The sequence below is a fragment of the Stenella coeruleoalba genome (assembly GCF_951394435.1).
Source record: "Stenella coeruleoalba genome assembly, chromosome: 9".
Taxonomy (NCBI): domain Eukaryota; kingdom Metazoa; phylum Chordata; class Mammalia; order Artiodactyla; family Delphinidae; genus Stenella; species Stenella coeruleoalba.
This window is the reverse complement of record NC_137155.1, coordinates 56,340,296-56,365,519: the sequence shown is the minus strand read 5'-3', so window position 1 is coordinate 56,365,519 and position 25,224 is coordinate 56,340,296. Positions and strand designations below refer to the sequence as shown.

At 36.7% G+C, this 25,224-nt stretch overlaps 1 protein-coding gene across 2 annotated transcripts in view; it reads left to right on the top strand.

The window, feature by feature from the left end:
• Nucleotides 1-22,730, top strand: part of SKAP2 (src kinase associated phosphoprotein 2) — a 155,820-nt gene extending 133,090 nt beyond the window's left edge. For both annotated transcript variants that reach the window (XM_079931760.1, XM_079931761.1), the window contains 4 exons: nt 190-267; nt 6,219-6,331; nt 19,893-19,994; nt 20,422-22,730. In XM_079931760.1, the coding sequence (XP_079787886.1) occupies nt 190-267; nt 6,219-6,331; nt 19,893-19,985 (284 nt within the window). In that variant the 3' untranslated portion in view covers nt 19,986-19,994; nt 20,422-22,730. The remainder of the gene's footprint in view (nt 1-189; nt 268-6,218; nt 6,332-19,892; nt 19,995-20,421) is intronic.
• Nucleotides 22,731-25,224: the final 2,494 nt, after the last annotated feature.

Below are 25,224 nucleotides of genomic sequence, written 5' to 3'. Positions count from 1 at the left end.
ATAGCTAGAGGTTTCTTTGTTCAGCTTTCAATTATTGAAAAGGGGATGTGAATGTTGAGTGGTTTCATTCTTTGAAAAGGAATATTTATGTGTTATACACTTTTAGTTTTGCTCTTAAGATGGGGTGAGTACTGTGTCTTTCTCCCTGAGGAAAGCCTTCAGTGTCCCATTTATGTTGTTTATTTACAGAAGAGGAAGAGAATGGAGCTCCGGTGAAAGTGGAGGGGCAAAGGAAGATGAGTCAGGACAGTGTTCACCACACCACAGGTAATGAGTTGTGCAGCTTTCTGGGAAAGCTTATGTTGGTTTTGTTCACTTTCCTTTTCGTCACTTTCTTACTGCTCTAAAGATGTGTCCTCGGCTCCCCGAGGTTGTCTCCTTGGGTCTGGACCTCTTATGGCTGATAAGCTTCTTAGACCCATTTAGGATGCATGAAAACCACTTGAGAAGGATTTATAAAGTAAGCCAATTTATACAAGGTATTCCTTTCTGAATTACTTTGTAACGACTCAATTAGCTTTCATTTCTGCGCAAAGGAGATTTAGTTGCATAAATTAGCTTATCATCATTGAGGAAGTGTCACTGCTAAAGGACAGTTTATAGATACAACATGCAGTTGCTGTCAAACCTATAAGAATGTAATATAGACATCTGTGTATACTTTGTGCTTGAGCAGAACAGACTTCTGCCATTCAGAGACTAACAGGGGACAACAAGTTGCCCAGGGGACTGGCAATGTAGACATCTCTGAAAAGGTCAACTTGACACAGGCTCTGACAATCGACCCACAGCTCTGTCTTCTTTGATAAAAATCAGATAAACTTAAGACCGCTAATTGATCTGCAGCCTGTTTAAATGTTGGCCATGCATATCTTCATTGCATATGATTAACACAGAAAGCAAATGAATTGGGTAAGAAATGCCAGAGTCCAGTGACAGCAGCTTAAAAATGGGAAAAGGACAGTGGTGGCCTGGAAGGCTAGGAAGGATATTCCCCTTATCCCTTTCCACTTGGCACGTGGCCCCAGCTACTAATTATGACTAAGACTGGAAAAATAATTGCACGTGCTGTGTACGGAATCACATGATAAAGGCAACTTCTCTTGCTTCTTGTTATTTCCAAATAGCAGGAGATAAACCCTATCTGTAGTGCAAGCATGAGGTTAGTTTTGATAAACCAGCAATTATTTTACACAGAAAGAAGAGAAGGACTGCCTTCTTATCAGGACTTTACACCTCTTCATAGCCACATGTCAGCTGGGGCAAGGTCTGCCATATCATCCCATGTTCTGCAAAGAGCTATAGTTGGGGGTCACCTCCCCTCTCTGATATGTCCATACATCACTCTTTCAAGCTGTCAGGGGCAGGGTGGTCAAGCAGTGTGTGTTCAGGAAGTAGGCTTCCCGAGTCCTTCCTACTGTGGCATGTAGAAAGGAAACAGAGGCCTGATTTCCGGACCTGGACAGGAAAGCAGGAGCAGGTTGCTGCAAAAGGTTTGGGTTTGCTTTTTTCAGAAGGGAAGTGAGGAACAAGTCATTAGATGCAGCTATAAACACCAAGGCTGAGCAAAGCCTTGAGGACAATGTTCACTGGCAGTTTTAAGTACATACGTTTTGTTATTATCATAAAGCTTCTGCCAAAAGCATGTCGTTTTCTTTTTTTTTAAATTTCTGTGCAGGTATAGAAGGTGGACACATACAAATCTTCTTTCCACAAATATGAGTGTTTTGGCTTAAAACAATTATGTTTTTCCAAAACCCTTTTAAAGTAACTATCTCCCAAATTTTTGCCTTTGAGGGAAGGAAGAACAAATCAGGTTTTCCTCAAAGGAATGCAATAAGGAGATCTACCTTTTCATGCAATTGCTATAAAGCACTGCAATAATTCTTATCTTTAGTGACATGAAATTCTTTTCAAGCAACAGTTTTAATGCTTTTGCATACCAGTGACCTTTGCTCTCCCCAGGCTGTCAAAGATGTAACATTAGAAGTTTGTTTGCTGTGCAGGGCAGTGAGTTGACAAGGGTATTACTATCTTGCTGAGCTTCACATGATGTGAACTTCTAACCTTACTCAAGAATGTTATATTTTTCACGTTGACTGATTTTACTAAAGGAAAAATTCTTTTTTCAGACTACTCTAATGTAAAATATATAAGCAGAAACAAAATTAAGCATGTATTTCTTACAAGTTATTTCATGTTTAAGCTTACGTAGCTTGCATATAAAAAATAAAGATTCCATTTGATTTTTTTGAACATTATACAATATGCTTACCTTTCTAAAATAGTTTTTACACCTATGACATTACCCAAGGAGAGATTCTCCATTATCTTATTATTGTGTTTTACCCATTGTCATCATGTTTTAAAAATCTTTTCATTTTTGCAAAAGTCAATATCTCCAATGTTTAGCTTGTACTTTCATAACAATTCTGTTTTTCTTGCTCAGTGATCTGTTTTTGCATGTTTAACTTACAAGAGCAAATACATTGTTTAAATCTTTCACAAGCCAGCTAATTTAGAATGTTATTTTCTTTGTTTCTTTACCTTCTTTTTTAACCATATATGCTTCTTAGGATAAGAAACGTAATGAGATGATTTTTTTTTGATAATTTTGAAAACATGGATCACGGTGTGGATAGAATAGGAAAATTAATTCATATAATAAAGACAACTAAACCGATTTAATTTGTATTCACAATGTAAGCTTATTGGTGGTTTATGACATTATGCTCCATCCCATTTTTTTTGTTGTTGTTGTTTTTAAAAAACACATCTCACAGGGATTATTTTTTCAGTGTATAAATGAACAGTGTTAACTTCTGTGAACCCACAGTGCTTCCAAGGATGTCGATGCATATTTTTTTGTGTATGTTTAGACACACTTAAAATTTAGAAAAGTAAACCAGAGGAGCTTGCTGCTCTCTGAAGAACAAGATAATTCTTAATTTTTATGTCTGGAATTCATTTTAAGAATTTTGACATTACTTTCCGAAGGAGACTAAGGCTAATGAACATAGACTGCCAGGTTTTCTCCCCCGTTGGGATTCTTCTACATCAGGGGTCTCTAAGCCCCGGGGCCGCGGGTCCGCAGCTTGTTAGGAACCGGGCCGCACAGCAGGAGGTGAGCGGTGGGCAAGCGAGCGAAGCTTCATGTGCCCCTCCCCATCGCTCGCGTTACCGCCTGAACCATTCCCACGATCCCCCCCACCCCGCGCTCCACCACCCCCCGTCCGTGGAAAAATTGTCCTCCATGAAACCAGTCCCTGGTGCCAAAAAGGTTGGGGACCGCTGTTCTACATCATAACTAATATTGCATGCTGAAATAGAATAGTCAATTTGTGTGTACAGGTAGGTAGCCATGTGACATAAACAACTTACTATTCTTTAACAGGGCTCACATATGGGACACAGGAATGAGGTTGGTCTTTGGGTAACATCATCATCAAGATTGCAGAAAGCACAGTAGAAAATGCATCTTGTTCCCAGGACTGCCAGATCACTAGCTCTGTTGACTTTTTACAGCAGTGAGATTTAATGAAATGCCCATGATGCACATCTAGGGAGAGATGCATCTCGCACACGGTTGGGGTCTCTCTTCCCCTCCTGTGCTCCTGTAACTCCCATTAGTGTTAATGGGAGTTTCACTAAGCACATCGAGGGGAGGAGAGACCCCCAAAGTGATAAGGATTATGTGTTAGAAATCACCATACACTTTCCTCTTCCTTCTTCCCTCTCCCCTGCGTTTGAAAATCTACTGAGTGAAATACTATTGTGAGAGAATCTGAAAAAGGAAAGAGCAAGCAGAGGCTGAACAGCTGCAGAACCCACTGGGATGCTTCAGCTAAGCCAAAACTTCTCTAGTTTTTAACCCAGGTTTTCTTTCTTCAGCCTTTTAGGATCAAGCTTAAGGCTGAGCAGCATGGGGAACACACAGGAGCCTCGACTGGGGAAACCAGCTATTTAGATCCTTTTACCTCCTGGCCAGTGACTATGGGGGAGGGCCTTGCGTGTGAAATGATGTCATCCTCTCTTTGCTCTAATTCCTTGACTTTTAAACTGACACTGACGGACTGCATGGGGCACAACATTTGACCCAGTTAGCAGTTGATTTAATCTGACTAGAATGTTTCAACTTCTAAATCCCTATTTGTCTAAATAAGTGGTTTTTAAAGGAAATCATTCACTTCATTATTAAGTAATTTTTTTCTTAGAAAAATTTGACAATGTTTGGAGAAGTCTGTCCAGCCAGAGTGCCCTCTAGTGTCCATTCATAGAATTTCCATAATATATGCTTTGAGGGGAAAATGTAATGAAGGGTGGCCACAAGCATTGTTAGTTCTTGGTTGGATTCCCAGGCTTGTGTACATCCCTGCTAGCTTCTGTGATGAGTGTTCAAATGCTAGAGCGGAAAAGTCAATAAGGTGTCTGTCTCTCTGTCTCCCTCCCTCCTTCTATCCCTCCTTTCCCCCGTCCCCCCTCTTTTTTTGAGTTCTTAGAAAACAAGCGGAAAAACTTTAATAGGAGGATTGTCCTTGTTTATTTTCTTAAAAGTATAATGGAAAAGTCACGTCTTACTTCTTAAATAGTCAGACTCCATATTATTCAGATTTTCTTTTTGGCTTTAAAAAAATGTTTCAGATACTAAAGAGAATTTTTTAAATTTCGAATAAACCTAACACTTTGAGTAAATCACAAGCTATGTGTAATAAGATGAACGCCCTCCTGACACGCTAATGTGACTGGTTGTGTTAGAATTGCCAAGGAGCCTGCTGTTTGAGAGCCATATAACAAAACTAAGATGACAACCCTGATCCAGCATGTGTCTCCACAGTTATCCCCTCAGAATTCAAAGATGACATTCCAATGATGGAAGTTGTCAGCACGTGTATGTTCTGCCTGGTTAGTGAATACAGGGACATCTTATTGATATTGCTTGCATTCTTTTTGCATTAACTCATCAAAACTCAATTATCATGAAATTAAAAACAGGAAACAGTTCTCAGTGTAACAAAAGCAGCCAGTGTATTTAACTCTGTGCTGTGTTTCAGGCGACCCACATTGTATAAGTGACAAAGCATTTATTACCCGGTTTATTGTGGTATTATAGAGCGGAGAGCGCTAAATAATCAATCAGTTAATGGTCTGTATGGCAGTTTGAACACATCACATCCATTGTGCTTATGCTGTTAGAAGGATGAGCTGATAACTGCAGTGTATGTTGCATGTTTATTCAGAGCCTAATGTCCTGAACTAGGGCTGACAGAAATCTTGGAAAATGCAGCTTTAGCACTGGCAGTTTCAAAGTTGCTAAAATATTTCAGAAATAACTTTGAGAGGCTTTGGGTACAAAAGTTCCTAAAGATAAGAGCTGGAATTATCCTTTAGATTACTTTCATTTTATTCTCTTCCTTTAACCAGCTTTATGCTTTGAAAAAGTTTAAATTTAGGGACTTCCCTGGCAGTCCAGGGGTTAAGACTTCGCCTTCCAATGCAGGGGGTGCAGGTTTGATCCCTGGTCCGGGGAGCTAAGATCCCACATGCCTCGTGACCAGAAAAACAAAACATAAAAAAAGCAGAAGCAATATTGTAACAAATTCAATAAAGACTATAAAAATGGTCCATATCTATATCTATATCTATATCTATATCTATATATATATATATGCCATTGATGCTTTTTTTTTTTGAAGTTTAAATCTCAAAAAGTTTTTTTGTTACCTCGTTTGGTTATATTTGTACCTTAGCTCCTTTATTATTATTACTTTTATGATGTGTCCTAAATTCTGTACGGTGCTTATTTCACAACGTGTTTATCACATCTCATGGATATTGCTCATTATACAGGGAGGCTGACTCATCTTCAGAACATGTTGCAAGTGGGCTTAGGTTTGTTATAGAAAATAAGTGGGAAGTAACTTAGGTGCTGGTTTGAAGAAACATGTTGCAATTACAAGTTTTAGGTAAAAACAAGAAAAGGAGAGAGGAAAGAAAAGACATTCAAAATTAGATCTTTTTGAAAATGGTCCTTAATTAGATGAGAGCAAGAAGTAGGATTCTTGTGTGGATGTTATCAAGTGTTCTTTGAATGAGGACAGAATTTTTTTCGACTGTTCTTTGGTGGTTTGGAGTGGCCCTTTAATTGCTATTTGTTCATTTTTAAGTGAGGGCCCATTACATGAAAGCTCTAACTCTTGTTTTCTCTTTCTTCTTCCTAGGAGATAAAAGCACCGATTATGCTAATTTTTACCAGGGTTTGTGGGACTGCACAGGAGCTCTTTCTGATGAATTGTCATTTAAACGTGGTGATGTGATTTACATTCTTAGCAAGGTAAGCAGATACCCCAAAATGACAGCTGTAAAGCATGAATACGAAGCTGCATTTTTATGCATTTGGATCTACAACACTAGGGAAAAATTGCCAATTGGAATTCTTCTAGGTCCTTGTTAACAATTGGGAGTTCACAATAATTATTTTGTCAAGTGAAATATAATCAAATTTTAAACACAATCAGATAACAGGATTCAACTTAACAGTGTGTTTACCTATCACTTCAGCCTTTGGCTCACATCCACACACTGCCTTCTCCAGAAACAATATACTTATGTGAAAGTTAACATTGTAAGGTATTAGGTTATTTATTATGTTTTTCTTTCCTCTTCCTTTTTATTCTTCTGTGTGCTTATTCTGATTTTGTCTGCCATTCACTACTGGTAACACTGTGTTTATAGAACAAGTTTTTCATCTTTATGTAAATACATCGGGTGTTCCGGCAATTTAAAAGCAATACTTTTCTATTCAGACAGGTTTAGGTAATTTTTTTTAAGTTTAACATAATTGTATTTGTAAACATAATAGCAAAGTATATTGCTATGAACTCATCCTTAGATATACAAAATCATTGTTTCTGCCTCTTAAGATACTGGATTATTCAAAATGCTTCTGGCCTTAAATCTAAAAGTCAAGATTCTTAATTGATTTTACTTCTAATGACATGCATGAGCTCCTTTAACTTTCATATTTTAACTTTGCCTACTGTAACATGGGGGTTAAAAAATATCTCCCTCAGTCTACTTCATGATGCCACATTAGAAACAAATGATGTGTGGAGACTATTTAAATATAAGTAAAGAAATGTTACATAAATCATAAGTCTAGGAGTTTAATGTGCTTTGTTGATTAGAGAGATATTTTGGAAAGATTATGACTTATTCAGAAAGATAATATGACTTATTAGATACAGAAGAGATTTTGGAAATAAGGTCACTTAATTGAATTTAAACACTAGTTGACTGGTGCATAAAATCATATACAGAAAATCATAGAACATTGGAGTGAGAGATCTTAGGGCTCATCTGTCTATCCTTGGTTTTACAGATAAGGGAATTTGGGTCAAGAAAGTGCCAGAGCCAGTACTTAACAAGGTGTTTTGACTCCCAGATCAGAGCTTTCTGCTCTATTTTTTTCTTATGCCTGTATCTATCTTCCTTCCTTTTTCCCTCTCTTCTTCCCCCCGCCCCTTCTTTCCTTACTTGTATTTAATTTGTAACTGTCGTAAAGTGCCTAAAATGTGCAGGGGCCCATTCTAGGCACCAGGAATCCAAAAAAAAAAAAAGAAAAAAAGAGAGAGATATAAGCCCTTGTAGATTGGAGGAAAATAGTAAGTAAATACAGCCAACTGTGATCATTGCTGGTTGAGGTGCCCAAATAAGACTTGTCCCTTATTTCTCAGTCCTCTGCTCGCTAGTGTATTTTTTTTTTAGAAAGATACTTTCAGTTCTTGGAAGCTATAGATAGCCATATCACAACTCTTAAGCCTGTTACAGAGCATTCAATAGTCCTGTGTTAAAATGACAGCTTTTTGAGTCAGTTACTTAATATAGAAAACAAACTGATTAGTTTCAGTTCTTGAAAAGAAACTTTCTTGGAATCATTCCTCAAATTTACTTAGCTCACAGTTTCTTTCACCAATTTAGCTGCATAAAATTAAATGTGTGTAAAATCGCATATAAAATTAAAAGGTTGATTAGCTTCCACTTGGAACTTCAGACTATAGGGATAAATGGCACGTAGCCAGTATGTTTGTATGGTAAAATATGAAACTTACGAAGCCCATGTGGGTTTGTTCTTGAAGCCTTCTTTAGGAATCAAGTTGTCTTTTTTCAAGTTGTCTTTGTTCCTGAAAGCCTCAGAGTACCAGCCTCTGGGACAGGCTGTGGTGCAAGCAGCGTTCCCATAGGCTTGTCTTATTTCTGCCATTGCCTCAGAAAATCATTTTCTGTGAATATGAAATTGGAAGTACAATCATAGGTGTGTATCATATTTCTAGGATTCTGGGGGAAGTCATTCCTTTTCTCCCAAACCTGTTTTGTGATGACTGTAATTTTATATGTGAAGCCTGTCATAGAGCTAAGGGTGGTAATCCACCTCATAGGAAGAATACACTCCCATCTAAAATTTCTAAATGCTGTTATTTGGGTATGGGCTGCCTGAAAATACTTCCTTTATCAACCTTTCACAAGGTTTAAATTTCCACCGGCAGCATTTCAGGAGAGGCCTTCTAGAGATGGGCATTTTATCTGGAGCTCATTTTGGTTTTTAAAAGAAGAGACAAGGCTTTGTTAGCACATTATCACCATTGGCTGGATGAGTAAATACCCATATTTACCCAGCTGCGGACCTAGTACAATCAACCAGGTTGATCTTAGTGAGGGTGAAAGAAAGACAGTTAGTTTTCTCTTGACGGAATTTGGACAAATTCTGGGCTGTTGATGAACATCTTGGCTCTTTGTTGTCAGGTTGCTTTGGGGGTCAGGATATATTTATGAAGACTCTTACTTCCCCCCTTGGCTTTGGGTGAGTTCAGATAGGAACCTCTGGTGATTCTTTAATTTTATATTTGCTTGGTCTTACAGTTTTTATAAAAATTTTGGCAAACATAGATCATAAGTTAATATCATAAATTTATTTAATATGTGAATGATGACAGCAGTTTGAATGATGAATATCATTATAAATTCAGAACTCAAGGCCCTTAGAAGAAGAGAGCAAAGAATTGCTCAAAAGGACTTGTTTCTAGATCAAGGTAGAGCTGATGCTATGTATTGATTGTTTTTTTTTTAAGTGCAATAAATATAGAAATCACTAGCTTTGTTATATGCCTAGAAATTTGTTTAATCTTTCTCAGAGTTATATTTAGATTCCATGGTGTTGGAATGAAAATTTACCGTTTAAATTTATTTTTTACACCATCTAGTGGCTCAGAATGAGTGGTGCAGGTAATTGCAGCTAATGTGCACAATCAAAATGATGTCATAAATCCAACTTTAAATTTAGCTATGGGTTATTACTTTCCTATCTCATGTCAATGAAGTATAAGCGTTAATCATGAAAATTCTTTTCATCATTCTGAATTAAATGTAAAAATTGTATACTTAAGGAAAAATGCATTTTAAGGAGTCTTAACAGTATTTATAGAGACATAAAAATGTGTACTTAGTAAAAAAAAAATTAGTGCCACAACTTTTCTAATAAAAAATGCCATTTAAAAGATTTCAAAGAAACACAACTTGCTTTTTATAATTAACTGATCTATAGTTTGCAGTATTTATTGTTGATTTGACTTACCTTCTAGAAGCTTGTTAGTTCTGAAAATAATCTTTTAAAAAAAGGCAACACAAGATAGTTTAAGAAGAGATACATTCTTTTCAATATAAATAAACCTTTAGACAAATCAAGAAATAAAATGGCATGTACTATAATAAAGAATATTTTAATTTTGTAAATATAATGACAAAACGATTTAGCTAGTTTGATGATTAGGCTCTCTGTATTAGAATTCACTATAGAAATATAGTTTGATTTTAAAATTCAGTCTTTTTTTTCTATTTTTGCAAGGAAGCCTTGATAGGGTGTCAGCTGTGCTCAGTCTGCCTGGGGGTGATTTATTTATTTTTAGCCTCTTTTGAGTTATACAGATCTTAGCTTTTCTTTCTTTCTTTACTTTTTTCTTTTCTTTTCTTTTCTTTTTTTTTTTTTAGTGAAAATCAAATGTTACAATAAAGAAGGAAGAGAAGGCAGCTACCCTGCCCTTCCCCTTCCCTTTTTAACATTTTCCAATTAGCAGCTGCCACGTGACCCCTGGCTGAGCTAGCCCCTCCTTCAAAGTGTCTGGCATTTTCTTAGTTTTAACCTTTGAACCTTACTACTAATAAATCTAAATACTACTTGCCTAAAAATGCAAGCCTGTAACTTTTTGCTTACAGGTCTTTTCATATAACATTGCTGCTGTTTTTTTATGTGTTAAGACATTTTATATACTTCAATAGTTCAGTGGAGATTTAGAAATTCTGCCCCCCACCCAAAGATGGAAGGTATTGATAGGAATGGATGAAAGGGAAATATGTGATTTTTCTTTTTTTAAGCAAGGTACAATTACCTTTTTTTTTTTTAATTTATTTTTGGCTGCGTTGGGTCTTCATTGCCGCACAGGGACTTTCTCTAGTTGTGGACAGCAGGAGCTACTCTTCATTGTGGTGCATGGGCTTCTCATTGCAGGGACTTCTCTTGTGGCGGAGCATGGGCTCTAGGTGTGCGGGCTTCAGTAGTTGTGGCATGCAGGCTCAGTAGTTGTGGCACGTGGGCTCTAGAGGGCAGGCTCAGTAGTTGTAGTGCATGGGCTTAGTTGCTCCATGGCATGTGGGATCTTCCCGGATAAGGGCTCGAAACTGAGTTCCCCTGCATTGGCAGGCGGATTCTTAACCACTGCGCCACCAGGAAGGTCTCCAGGAATATGTGATTTTTATGACCGCTGCCTTGTTAGTGAAGTTATTATGAAACACAAGGCCTACTTTCAGATTTATTTGATGGGGGAAATTCGTATTTGAGATTGCAAATCTTTTGTTTTTATTTATTTATTTTTTTTTTAGGAAACAGGTTGTTTAAAATCATGCTAAATTCTTTTACTGGTTTGCATTTCAATTTTATTACCACCTTAAACATGGACACAATATCATAGTTAATAGTATTGTCCTAGAACCGTGTTTATGGAGTTTTATAATTTTCATGGCAGGATCCAGGTTATATAGCTACAGGCATATTATAGTCCCACATAGCTCTTTGGCTATTTTATTCTGTTTGCTGCTCTGGATTTACATTGTCTATTAGTTTATCTTTCAATCTGTACTCACCAGTAAATCGCTAACCACATTCCTATTCTTACTTTTAAGGCAATAAATTATTTTTAGAGACTTAATGACAGAAGAGCTATGCTTCAGCAGGAAAGAGGCATGCTGCTTGTCTGCTATTAACAGAAAAATAAGAGAGTTAAGAACGCTGGAATATTTCATCTCGTCTAGGACACATGTGACTTGGGCTTTGCAGCTTTTTGAGACATTTTTTATTAAGTCAAAAACAGGAAATGTGGGTTGACAGTGTTCACTAATATACAGTAAAAGGGCATTTTTTTAGTGGGTGTTGTTTGGAGTTTCAAGCATTGCTTCCCTTTGTAGCTGTGACTTTTTCCAGTGATTGGTGAAATGTAACTGTCACTGATCATTTGCTTCTCATTGTGAAAATGTAAAGATTCTGTTACTAAGGCTTTTTTTGGCTTCAGACTTACCAGAAAAACAAATAAAATGAAAGTCTTGCTGAGCTCTACTGGCAGAGGGAAATACAGAGTTCCTTTTCAGCTCTCTTAGTTTTTCCTTTGTGACCATCTGACCCCATGTGCCACATATAGCAAAACCACCTGCTGAAGAGTAACCAGGACACCTCAATATAGGACATACCTTGATGATACTACACTAGTTCCCTAAATGTTATCACATCTTGTAGTCTTTTGGGAAGGAGGGGGAGTGTTTGTACTTGTCACTGCGGTTGTTTGGGTCTGACGGCATTTAGTTTCTATGCTAAATGCCCACGGTGAAGCATAGTGGGCAGACCAATGCTATGCTTATAACCTCTCCCTGGTGGTGATAAGCAGTGTATGGAAACAGCATTACGTCAGAAGATGTTCTCATTCCACTCATGGGACTCCTCTTGTTACCTGGTTGCAAAAACCATGCTCTAGTACTTCCCGATTTTCTCTTACATAAATTGGAGGGAGCATTCCAGGAAAATGTTGACAGATGAAAGGGGAAGGTGCCTGCAGGAGACAGGCTGTCAGGCTGAGGCCCTGCAGTGGCTTGAGAAGTAAAGGAGAGACCAGAAGGCAGTGTCAGAGAGGCAAGTTACACAGAGGTGGCAGTGGAGGGGCTGCTATGGCTGCAGAACCTACATGGTTTAATTCTGCATGGAGTAAGCAAAGGTTTTCCAGGAGCAAACCAAAACAACCTTAAAGAAAAGCACCATGTTGGTAAGTAAAAAAAAAAATCTTAAATTGAAAAATCCATGATTTTTTTACGCCCTTCTGCTCTCCCCCCACCCCACCCCCCCAAAAAATCAAGAGCTCCCTCAATGTATATATGGTATATTCTCACTCTTTTGAGATGTCTCCTTTTTTATCTCTTTTAAGATCAGATTCCCTTTGGAACAGCCCGTAATAATCAGGTTGCCTTATAGTACACTCCAAAATGCTCTGTTTTTTTGTTGCCCTGGTATTTTGCTACACCAGTTAGTGGGAAGGCAGAGGGAGGGGATGAAAAAGTATTTATTGCATACCTACAGTATCTTGTTCTAGGTACTCATTGTGCTTTCATTCCTCTGATTCTTAAGGTAACCCTACAAAGGATATGATACTATCAATATAATTTTGCAAGTAAGAAAACTGATGCTTAGTAAGCTTATTATGTAAATCACCTGAGGATACCAGCTAGGAAGTACCTTCTCCTGAAATCAACGCAGATCTGACCCTAAAGGGTTTTCTCTTTCCATTTTGCTATACCTAAGTGGGCCATGACCAGGATTATTCGTTTCCCTGTCTCAATTCCTTGAGGTAGACACTGTGTCTTAAGTATTTTTGAATCCCCAATATCTAACATTATGGCAGATAGATGTTTAATATATGTTTATGAAAATATAGTTAAAAATAAGAAATAATTAGGACTTCCCTGGTGGCGCAGTGGTTAGAATCCGCCTGCCAATGCAGGGGACATGGGTTTGAGCCCCGATCCGGGAAGATCCCACATGCCGTGGAGCAATTAATCCCGGCGCCACAGCTACTGAGCCTGCGCTCTAGAGCCTGCAAGCCACAAGTACTGAGCCTGCGTGCTGCAACTACTAAAGCCCGCGAGCCTAGAGCCCATGCTCTGCAACAACCAGAGAAAGCCTGTGCGCAGTAAGGAAGACCCAAAGCAGCCAAAAATAAATAAATAAATTTACATTAAAAAAAAAAAGGAAATAATCCTGAACTTCTTAAAGGAATTTAGAATGGTAGAATCGTAGAGGTAGGGGAACCTTAGTGCTAGCTCTTCACTTTATGGTGAGAAGATCTTGAGGCTCCACATAATTGGGGAAAAATAAATAAAAGGCTAATGGAAAAAAGGACTGCCTCTGGAGACCTTAAAAGACAATGGAGTTTCTACGCTTGAACTTCCTGAGCTTCTTGGCAGCCACACTGAAAAAGGGAGAGACAAGGAGCTAATAATTCTTTTGAATCATGAAGGAGGAAGCTTGGCTTTTCCCAGCACTGGCTACTTAAAAAAAAAAAATCTCACGTGAATTTCTAGAATCTTCGCGGATTATCTGACCTCAACAACTTTATATAATAAGAACAGTGGCAGATATTACCCTCAACAACAAAAAATTTATAGTACGTATAACAAGAGATTTCATATAGGTAATTCTGTGAGGGTCCAAATGTATAATAATTAGACTGACTGATTTATGTTAAGTACGTAACTGGATTATTATGGAGTCTCAGAGAGTGATATAAATGTAAAAAAAAAAATCACCCCTGAAGAACTTGGGGATTGCCCGAGGTCACATACCTAGTTAGTAACAAGCTGGAGACCCTCAATCTTCTGAGAAAATAATCACAAGAGTAAGAAGCAGCAGCTGAAAAACTAGCAGATTTTCCCCTAGACCTGCCACACTGTTTCTGCTGTTGCAGGGTTCTGTCTTAACCTCTTCCGTACTTACAGTAAATTCAACTGAAGCCATTTCTTCGAAGAACTAGAATTATTTGGTCCCAGTTCTTCAGGGGACAGGTATCTTTCTTTCTGCAAGTGGAATTTAGGCTCTTCAGACAAGGTATGCTCTACAGCACATGGGAAAACGCGATGGGCCGCAGCCAGCCATGGCGAGGAACAGCACACTTCACATTGTGAAGCTAGACATACTTCAGAACAAATATTTGTTTAGGCCTTACTAAAATTCTTCAAGTATGTCCAATATACACATAGAAAATATATTCCAATTGGAAATTACCCTTCTTAAGAAAACATTTAGGAGGGTCATCTGGTGCGTCATCCAAAATGAAGAAGAAGTATGTCTGTTTCATCATGAAGTACATATTTATTGAACATCTTTTACACATCCTGGAGTGTGGGGCATACAGTTTTGAGTGTAAGACATTGCCACGATCTCAGTGAGTTTCTACTTTATTTTAGTTGAACGGACAAAACTGAAGTACATAAACTCCACTGAGGAATAAATACTCAGCTTGAAATGGGAGATGTAAGTATGGATTAGATAACTCAGAGAGAAATTCGTGAAAGCTGGGTAACCTGAGTCGAGTCTTAGTTACTAGATAGGCTTTGGATGAGGGAGGGGAGATGCCCCTTGGGGAAGGAGTGCCACGTACAGAGGCAGGAATGAGTGCAGCACAGAAGGTTGGGCTGTGGGACCAGAGCAGTGAGAGGAGTTTGTAGTTAAAGCGTTGGGGGGCTAGTGTACATTCCTCAGCAGCCGAGTAAACTGACAAAGGCCGTTTCCGGGAAGTACAGAGAGGCAGAGTGGATGATGCAATGATCCAGGGTGAGGTGATGAAGGTCTGAACTAGAACAGTTAACAGTCATGTACTGGTTGGTGAAATACACTGAGTACCAAGGCCACCCACTACTGAGCATGATTTGATCTTTCTTTGCCTAACAATACCTAAGAATCATCAGTCTGCATGTCAGTTTTTACTTTATGCCATTGTAAATGTTGGCTGTGTAGAGATTTGAATTAAATGTATCTTGACTCTGGAATATAAACTAAAATTTGTTACAGGAATTAAGTTCCTACTATCACCTTCTTTGCTCGTCTTTTGTCTCTCTCGCTTTAAAAATGGAGTGCGCAGTGCACGGAGGAAAAAAATAGGAATTCTTTGAATTAGAGTAACTCAAAGTCACACTTGCATAGTAAATTATAAAGTAGTGAGGTTGATTTCCATGAGATGCTAAGAGACTTAGGGTGGTAAAGCAGGTTCGTGATGGTGGTATTCAAACATCAGGGAGGATCTTAGAAATTGTTAGTGTCCATTTCCTCATTTAAGGAATGAGTTAGGAGACTAAGATTCAAGCAGTTAAAGTGTAGATAATAATAGTAAAAAACGAAGTTGTCAAGTACCTGTTGTGCATTTTAAGACAACTTTTGAAATGATGGATGTATAAGAAACGATTCTTACGAAGTTTCTAATTGGAGATAGTAAAAAGGAAGAGATTGAAGAGGTAGCCTTGAAGAAAGTATTTCCATATTTTAAATAGTTATCTAGTTTTCATGCTACTACAATGTTTATGAACAATTTGAAAAATTGAACAGTGAATAGTTGGAAAACAATGGTAAAGTCCACTGGTTCTGAAACTCAATGTAGTTTATATTTTGTGAATAAAATTACCTTTATTTCTGCACAAGGCTGGTATGTTTTGAAGTACAGATATACGTTTGGAGAAAGTAATATAGTCTTTTAACCTTTCTAACACCTGTTGCTTTCAAACAGATTGGTAACTACTTTCTGAAAGGGGTGGTACATCACAAAATCTTACTAATGTTTCAAGTTTCTGTTAAGGCAGCATTCTTTTACCATATGGTTTGTAGAAAGTGGATTAACATACTTGAGAAATGAGAATCGTGGTGCTGAAAAGGATTTAAGTAAATGTTGGCATCTTATTTAAGTGTAAAATAATACACTGGCAGAGAGAGAAGATTTAGTAAGTAAACATAGACATACGTTTGCTATTGTGTTGGATAAAGTCTCTGTTTCACTTTATCAAAACTAGTCCTTTTTTTCCTGCCTTTTTACATAATCACTTTAATTTATTGCTTAATAATGATTAATTGAGGCCTAAAATTTTAACTATAAAATAAAACAAAAACTATTTTAATGATGTAAAAATTGAAAACAGAGGAGTTAGACCACAACGGTCAGTGCTGCCTTATGATTATTTTCTCAAATTATTGGGCAAGTTCAGCTTTCTTGCTTCTTTAACTGCCACATTACATTTTGCCTTGAAGCCATCCATTTTGCAGATATTAAATTTCTTTTGAGTACTATTTTTATACACTAAGCATCACTACACCTCTAGATCTTGATAGCATTACTACGGGAGGAGAAAGAAGCTTTGTGTTAGTAATTACCTAACATTGTCAGAAGCTGACTGCAGGCCTCTTTCTAGTGATAACAGAATAACTGCATAATGTAGCTTTATAGCACATGATTAATAGAAAATAATTACACGTCCTACAAAGGGATGCAATATTTCTTATAAATTGACTAGAATGGTTTCCTGTAGATTAAAGGACTCTTCATTATTTTATCAGTCCTCCTGAAGTACAGTCACTTGCCTATGTTAGCATTTCAGTTGATGTTAAGAGCCGAGTAGGGTGAAGAATACCAGATGGCAGACCTTCTTGTACCTGAGATCTCGTGTGTCATCAAGATGACACGATGCTTCCTAACCTTTCAGAGATTTAGATAGCAGCCTCATATGACGTTTGTCTCTTTATTTTTTGTTTATTAACAAGATAAGGGGTGAGGGTTGTTTTTTTTTTTTAATGACCCACCCGTGACTTTTAGACCAATACTACAATTAGTATGTGGACAGCGAGACAACATTGTATGGATTGCATTATTTTCCACTGTAAGTAATACATCATTCATAATCACATTTGTTTGGGGGCAGCAAACAGGGAAAGGCAATGGAAGGCAGTTTTTCTTCCTCCAAAGGAAAGTGTGTATGCTATTGAATCTTCAGGCTGGCGTTTAGAATACCGTACTCCGAGATGCATCTTCATTCCAATTTATAGGCTGCAAATGGTTTAATTGGGATTCATGTTGCTCAGGAGGCTCATACAGAGGATAGTAATGATAAAAGTAAAAGCTTCTGTGTTTGCAGCCTTGCTGACATCCTCTAATGGCTGCAGTGTAAATCCGTAAATTTGCCTACTAGATTTTTACCTCCCTGTGTTTTATCTTACCTCTTAATTCCACACAGGAGTGCTGTATGGAATTCTTTACAAATGTAAAGTAATAAACATTCTGGGTTTTTATTTTTACTCTTTTCTGATTTAAACCTGTTATATCTTAGAGTACTTTTATGAGCTGTGTATTTCATATGCCTTTCAATTCTTTTAAATTAATTTAGTGAAACATTTAAGATTATTTTAGCCTAAAACTTAATTTTTTCCTAGAATGTTACTTTTAAGGGATTTGTGTACAGCTGAATAAACTCCTCTGCTGTTTATTACTGTACTTTCTGTTTAATGAATCTTCTCAGTTGCCGTCATGCAAATTTCTCTTGTGTGAAGTATGTCATTGGTCCTTCGTTGAAGTGATTTGTTGGAAATCAGTTTCTTAAATTTGGATGTGAATGAGCTTTTTGAGAACAATAATATGCCCTTAATTTGGAGTGTAGATTATAATTTCAAAACAGAATATTATAAAGTAATATGAACTTTCTGGTTTGTAACTTGAATCTAAACATTGAAACCCAGATTGCAGGCTGTTCTCTGAAAGCAGGTTTGGGTCATAATATGCCCTCTCACTAAATGTATTCTGTTTTTCTAGCCTTTGGGGGCCTAGTTCCTTTACTCTTTCCAAATAATCAGCTGAATAAAATCTTAGATGGGCATTGGATAAGAGCTTTCACACTCAGACTTACTTTGTTAAGTATCCATTTTGAAATCTTACACTGTGGGCCTTTGGCCTCTGCAAGGTGAAATACATTTGTTTTGTTAAGCATTAGGCTCTAATTGTATTCATTGCCTTAAAAAATTGAAAAGGGCAGTTTTATTAGGTACCTATTAGGATATAATGGTTACTAATCATAGCTTTCAGTAAATTGGTATTTTCTTCTGACAAATATATTCTACATAGATTATCGTCATCTTCACTGAGTTCTGGGCATCAGACTATTTTCATTGCTTAGAGAATTTTGTCCACTAAGTTCACACTATCAGGAAACTTTTAAAATCTTGAGTCTACTGCCTCATAAGCCAGAGCTGTGCCCTCATTAGAATCAGGCCTTTCTCCACCACCCCCGTTTTCCTTCCATCTTATTCTTACGAAAAACTTAATTCTGATACATCCCATTGTTTAAAAAAGTACTTATAGATTTTAATCTTGTAATCTCTCTATTGATAGACTACATATCAATACACACCTGGGAATGTTGCTACATTTGTATGGAAAAATTGTATTATTTTCCTTTCTGATGGTCAATAGCATGGTTAGTCATCAATACAAATGTTAAATCTGTACTGGTATTAACGTTCCCTCCCCACATGTAACTCGATATGCATATGCACATTTATGTGTGACTCAGATGTTGGAAATCATAGCCTATTGAATTACTTTGGGGATTGATTTTAAAAGTTTATCTTATATGAAAAATTAAATTTGGGTCCTACAGTGCTTTTTCAGAGTATTGCTTTTGGGAGATATTATTCTTGAAACTTGTAATTCATTTTACTTTGTTTGTATCTCACTAAACATAAATAAATTTGAGATAGAAATACATTAGTCAATCTGGCAGACAAATGAGACCGGGTACAGTGTTCACTATGCCTAGAGCAGTGGTGTGTCTGTCAGTGGAGCAAAGGGAAGAAAAGGAGGGACAGGATTAGCTCACACTGCAAAATAAACTCAAAAGTGACTCATCAATCAGTCTTTTTTTACAGCTAGATTAATATTTTGCCTTTATAATTTGAGATACTTTTATTTCCTATTGATCTTCCCCCGTAAGGGTGAATCGAATACCACCTTTAAATTCCTTCCATTCATCCTTTACCTAATGTAGTTTGTGATCAATCCAGAGGAACAATAAATGCCTTTGGGAAGCTTTTGAAAAGGAGCCCTTTTGTGAATTATTTTGGAAAGCCGGTTGGGGGAAAGCATTAGTAGTGTTTCCTTGTTCTCTAATTTATCTGTTTAAAACGTCTATACTCATTTTTAGATTTTCCTAAGAAGGGGCATACCTCTACATCCTAAATCATTTTCGGTCATATGAGTTTAACTAGGAATTAAGTAGTTTATTGTGGGGAAAAAAAAAATCTATCCTTGCTAGATGAAAAGCTCCTTGAAGGCAAAGATAGTATCCTAAGGATCCTGGCTATGACCTCGGAGCCTCTAACACTGGTGTTTGCATATTAAAAGGTGTCCCCCAGGCTCTGTGTGTATGTGTGTGTGTGTGTGTGTGTGTAAGAGAGAGAGATGTGGGAGAGAGAAGGGAAAGGGGCCCAGAGAACGGACTTCCTTATGTAGTTTCATTTGCTAGGTTTCTATCCTAAGTGACTGTTTCTGTGTTCTACACTGTGAAATAAACAGGCTCTGTCTTATACATTAATTTAAATCTTTGCCTAACAGCATTTTTAAAGTGTTCAGAAACAAAAAAAGATTAAAACGTTTCAATTTGCAGCTCAAGCTCCTATAACTTTATAAAAAGAAGTAACATTTCTAAGAAGTTGCGTACAAACAACATTGTACTGACACCCAGTCTGAAGGTTAATACTGCATATTGTTTTCAATTAGGAATACAATAGATATGGCTGGTGGGTAGGAGAAATGAAGGGAGCCATTGGCTTGGTGCCGAAAGCCTACATAATGGAGATGTATGATATTTGAGAGTCCTGGGTAAGTACATTTTAATCCAATATTCTGTAATAGCTCATATGTTCTCTTGGTCTCTGCGTTATGAGTCTTTGCCTTTTTAAAAGTCTTTGTAGTTTTCTGATAGCACAAAGATTATGCTCCCAAATCATCTTCTTCTTTAAAAAAAAAATCTAGTTTAGTTTTAAAAATAACTTCATAGAATTTACTTTGGAAATAAATAGATTATTTAGAGAAAAATCCCTTTGATAATAACCAGCTGTTTTCCCAAACCTCCTCCTCTTTAGTAAAATACCACTTTTATGGCCTTTCTGAGGAGCTGAATTGACAAAATATTGAGTAAACATTCATTTTTTTCCTTGGCTAAAAATGTAACATTTTTCTAAGCAGGGAAAATCAACATTTTGCCGGAAGTAAAAATTAAAATGCAACTTTCCCTTTCTGCCTGCAGAAAAGGAAGATTCCTCTGCTAGTGTGCAAATGCTTTGGATTGAGAATCATCGTGAAAGCATGAGTGACAGCTCATAACCTTTCTTTGTTTTGTTGAGCATCGTTTGTCTTTGTTGTTTTATGCATTCATTATAATATTCCTCTGATGTGAAATTAAATGAAGGATATTAATGTAAATTAGATGCAAGCAGTAAAGTTATACCTGTTGCTGTTTTTCAAAGAAATAATCATAGGTTTATTTACTCATTCGATTTGTGTGAAAAATTCAGCACTATTTTATATGTATCACGTAATCATTGCTACTTCTAGTAAGAGTTGTAATTTCTCTTAATACTGGATATCAATTATTTTTTAGAATGTAATATATAATTTCATAAAAATTTCAATTGAATGTATCATGAAAGTTTTTGGTAGATGCTATCTAAAGAATGTAGCTTTGTTAAAACTTTGTAGATGAGTTCTCTTAGTATTTATTTTTCAAACAATAGTAACATGTTTTCATGAAAGAATTTTTACTGATTGGGGAATTTACTTTATGTTAAATGTAGCCACAAGAAAGAAAAACGATAGAATTGCAAATGGGGAGTATGCTGTCACCCTCTGCAACACACGTGAAGACCAGAACCATGGTTTGTGCAAAGCCCTTTACCAATAATACATACCCCGGTTATATAATGGGCTTGCCAACATTTTCTACTGTAGTTTTCTTTTAATTTAATGAAACAAAAATTTTGTGAGAGGTCCCATTCTGCCACTAATGTAATGGCATAAAGAATCTCAATGTATTCTCAAAGTCAGAAGGCATAACTGAGTACTGTTACCCTGCCTGATTGTTACTGTGATATTAAAGTACCACCACAAAACAGTGAAAGTCCAGATTTGGGCCTGCTCTGCACCTCTGAAAGCAATGAGAAGAGAAGGGAGGCTCAGAGAGGAGGGTGTAGAAATCCGGTGGGAACATGTACCCAGGTACAGGTGAATGGAAGGGTAGTGTTGGTCTGACATTGGAGGTGTGTGTTGAACTCCAGAGCAAGGTTTGTGGAGTTATATTATTACTTTTTCATGTATGTTTGAAATCAAAGGTATTTTAAATGTCTACAAGGTACCACTATGGTATATATATCAAAATATACTGCTGATTGGATAATTATTTGAAGTAAATATAATCTGCTAATATTGAATCCTTGATTAGAAGGTACTACTTTTGTTGAGTTTTCAGATCTTTGCTTTAAAGATAAAGATTCTAACCATGCAAACGAGCCTATGTTTAAAACCCTCCATTATTTATAAAAACTATCTACAAGCAATATTTCAGAGTTTATGTTTTACTATTATCCCCTCTGTACTGTGATTATCAGATTTCACATGTAAAAAAATATATATTAATTTGGGGGATTGTGGGTGAATTCTAGTTTATATAGATTAGACCAGGTCAAGTTAAAGCTTTCAGAAATTAATTTATGCACTTGTTAGTCTTCTCCTAATATAGAGCCATTGGGATAGATTGAAATCATCTTGGCAGAAGTGAGACAACTGGTGATGAATTTAGTGGATTGGTTTTCAAAGCCTGAGAGATTGAAAAGTGAAAGCAGCTGTGGGTTCCACTGAAAATGTAGACTTCCTTGTGGGCACAGATTTTGTGCTTCTGGCCTAAATGAAGATTTTAGGCTTGGGCCAGTAGATGGCAGCAACTTTTCATTGCATAGGAACCCACTTGGAAACCCCTCCTCCACTCAGGCACAGACTCACTCCAAACGTAAAGTATTTAGAAGATTATTGCCTGTTTTTACAGTTAATCCAGGAGAGGGAGTCCTTTGCCAACTGATGCCAGATAGTCTCTGGAATGGTGACAGTACAGAAAAAAAGTGTTAACTTTTGTCCAGAGCTCCTCTGGCCTTTGTTCTTTTTCACTTGAATATAGGTGGGAGATGAGAAAGGAAACAAAACATTTTTAATTGGACTGACAGGAAAAAACAATCATTACTTTCAACTCATGACTACTTTGTATTCATTTGGTGAAATCATCTGTATACTAGGAGGCGGAAAGTTTTCTTTACACCCTTGACAATATATCACACACTCTTCAAGATCATAATGATAATCATTAATGTGAATTTAAACAACATGGCTTGTTAGAAAATATGCTAATTGCTATGTTCTCATTATGTTTGCTTAGCTTTTATTTGTTTTTCTATGAACAGAGAGCTAATTTTTTTTAAAGGTGATTGTAAGTCATATTTTACAGAGCGTTTTGCTTGATTATTTGCTCTGTACTGAATTTGTACTCTATTGCCATTAGATGTTACAATAATGTTCCACTCTGCAAATTTTTAAGGTTCAAATAAAGTTTAATTGTTTGCAAACTGTTATGATGCTAATAATTCAACAGCCTGCTGTGTTACTAATGAAATTACTTTGTTATGATTAATTTGGAAAATAGTGTGTTTATTGTAGTAATTAAGCACAACAAGGTGAAGTAAATGATTCTAATGCCATCTGGCCTCCAAACCGAATGAAGAAATGAAATAGGGCTGTCATCTGAATTTATTCAAAGAAGTAAGGATAATACAAATTACTTTCATTGCTATAGGATTTACACTCAACCACAGCTCACTCCATTCTGTTTTTGCCACTTGGTTGTCTATGACAGTTTCTTTCATGAAAAAGAATGTTGTTTAGCCTAGCGATTATTTTGAAAACTTTATATTATTTTAAGTAGATTATTTTTATCTTGTGCTAATTTAATTACAGATGATTATATAAAATATTATGGGATCCTAGAAAATCACTGTTCAACCATCTGTAGGTGCAATCTCTGTATGTGGAGGTTTTTTGCTATTACTGTTGAATATAGCCTTTCACAAAGAGTAGAGATTCCATTCAGTTGTTTCTAAAATGTTTCTACTCAAGACTACCTCTTAGTTCTTATGATTCCACTTTTCCTGTAATTTCTCCAGTCTAACCTATTGCTACTCACTTCATAGAGTCTGGTACCCCCCAGGGTCATAATTAAAAACAGAACCCAGAGCTGAGCTATATATTAGAGATCCAGATTTGTAGTTCAGCCACTATAAGAAAACTTACCCTAACACACATGTAGTTGAAAATCTTGAACTTCATCAGTGAGACTGAGTAAAGCATTGTGAGAATTTTTAAATCAAGCAAAGTACTTCTACATTTCAGATAAATCAATGTTTATATTTCAACTGTTGAATGGAATTGTAAACTGTATAGAGGTCACTTTTACTTCTTTTGAGTTCAATAAACTCAAGTATATTGAAAAGCAGTCCATATAGTAAAGAAAGAGATGGTGGAGATTAAAACATGATCATACCATAGAGAACACCGATTCACTCAGAGCTTGAAGGAATATAATTAATATGTAACATAAAAATATTTGTTAAAATGGCGTAGTTTGTTAGTAAAATCCTGAGTATTCTGAAATTCAGAGAAACAAATAAGTAGTATATTATTAAAGTATCTTTCTACAAACCTAACCTACACTCAAATGCATAACTTAAACCATTGATCCTCTGGATTGGGAACAAGAAATTTCTGGACATCCTCAGCTTCCGCCATATTACCATCCACTGCCTTGTAGTTGAATTCTTCTGGAATATTTGTTAGAACCTCTAATAGTGTAACATCTTGCTTGTGATGAGATAAATACTTACAGAATTATTTTATTTGTAATTTTGTAACATGGAATGACATGTCCTTAATGTTATTTTCCAGGGGCTTTTTCTTGTTTTCCTTAGTAGAATCTGCTCTATCGCTGCTTGATCAGAAACATGATTTATCGCCAGCATGGTACTTCAGAGTATATGGTGTGTATCCAGTAAATATTTATTAATTAACTGATGTGGCATCCTACAGTATCTGAGATTCAAGAAGAAAAGAGTTTGACTTGTCTATACCTGGTAGAGAAAATCCCTTTATCATTTAGTTCATCAGCTTTCTGACTGACAGTGTTCTCTTAGTCAAAAAAAAAAAAAAAAAATCAGTCCACTTTACCGAGTCTTTAAAAGCAGTTTCATCGTCCTCATAATACCATCAACAAGTGGATTGGATTGTTGGTAACAGAATTGAGTGAGATTGTGAATAACAGGAAAGTTGAATGTGGCCGCCATTCTTTAGATGTTTCCTCCCTTCCTTTCCTGAGTGCAGTGTTGTCACTCTTTCAGAGAAGGCAAAGGTGACTCAGGCAGCTTGTGGCCAGTGATCTAGTTATACTCCCAGTACATCCCAAATCACTGTTGTGCTGCGTTCCACCTGGGCAATAACAGAGACGCCTTCTGATCTTGGAAGCATTCTAGCTGTCGCCTTGGATGGATCAAAAAGAAATATCTGCAAGTGGAAAGTTTCACAGTTGTTGCTAAATCCAACCATAATTCAATTTTTGTCTTTTTTAAAACTTTCATTTCCTATTTCTTTAAAGTTGTATGGTTATGTTAACTTGAGTGCTTTGAGTCCCAAGATGAAAGGAACCGTAAGTGCAGAAAGTAGCTGTAGTCATACCAGTGCTCAGCTTAGGTCTGTAAGGTTGGGAAAGGGGCTGGAGGTCGAGCAGTCTTGTGAATATGTGCAAAGGTGTGAAAATACAAATTGCCCCAAAAGCCCATCTCGTAAGTGTCTTTCTTAATGTTGGAACCTTGGAGAGTGTTTCCTCAGGTTTCTCTCTTTCTGTGTTCACCGTTTTCTTTTTGATTATCCGTTACTCAGAGGTAATATAGAACAGCACTTGTCTGTTTTCTGTTTATTGGCCTCAACTTTGTAATATAAAAACATCACTCCTGCTGGAGTA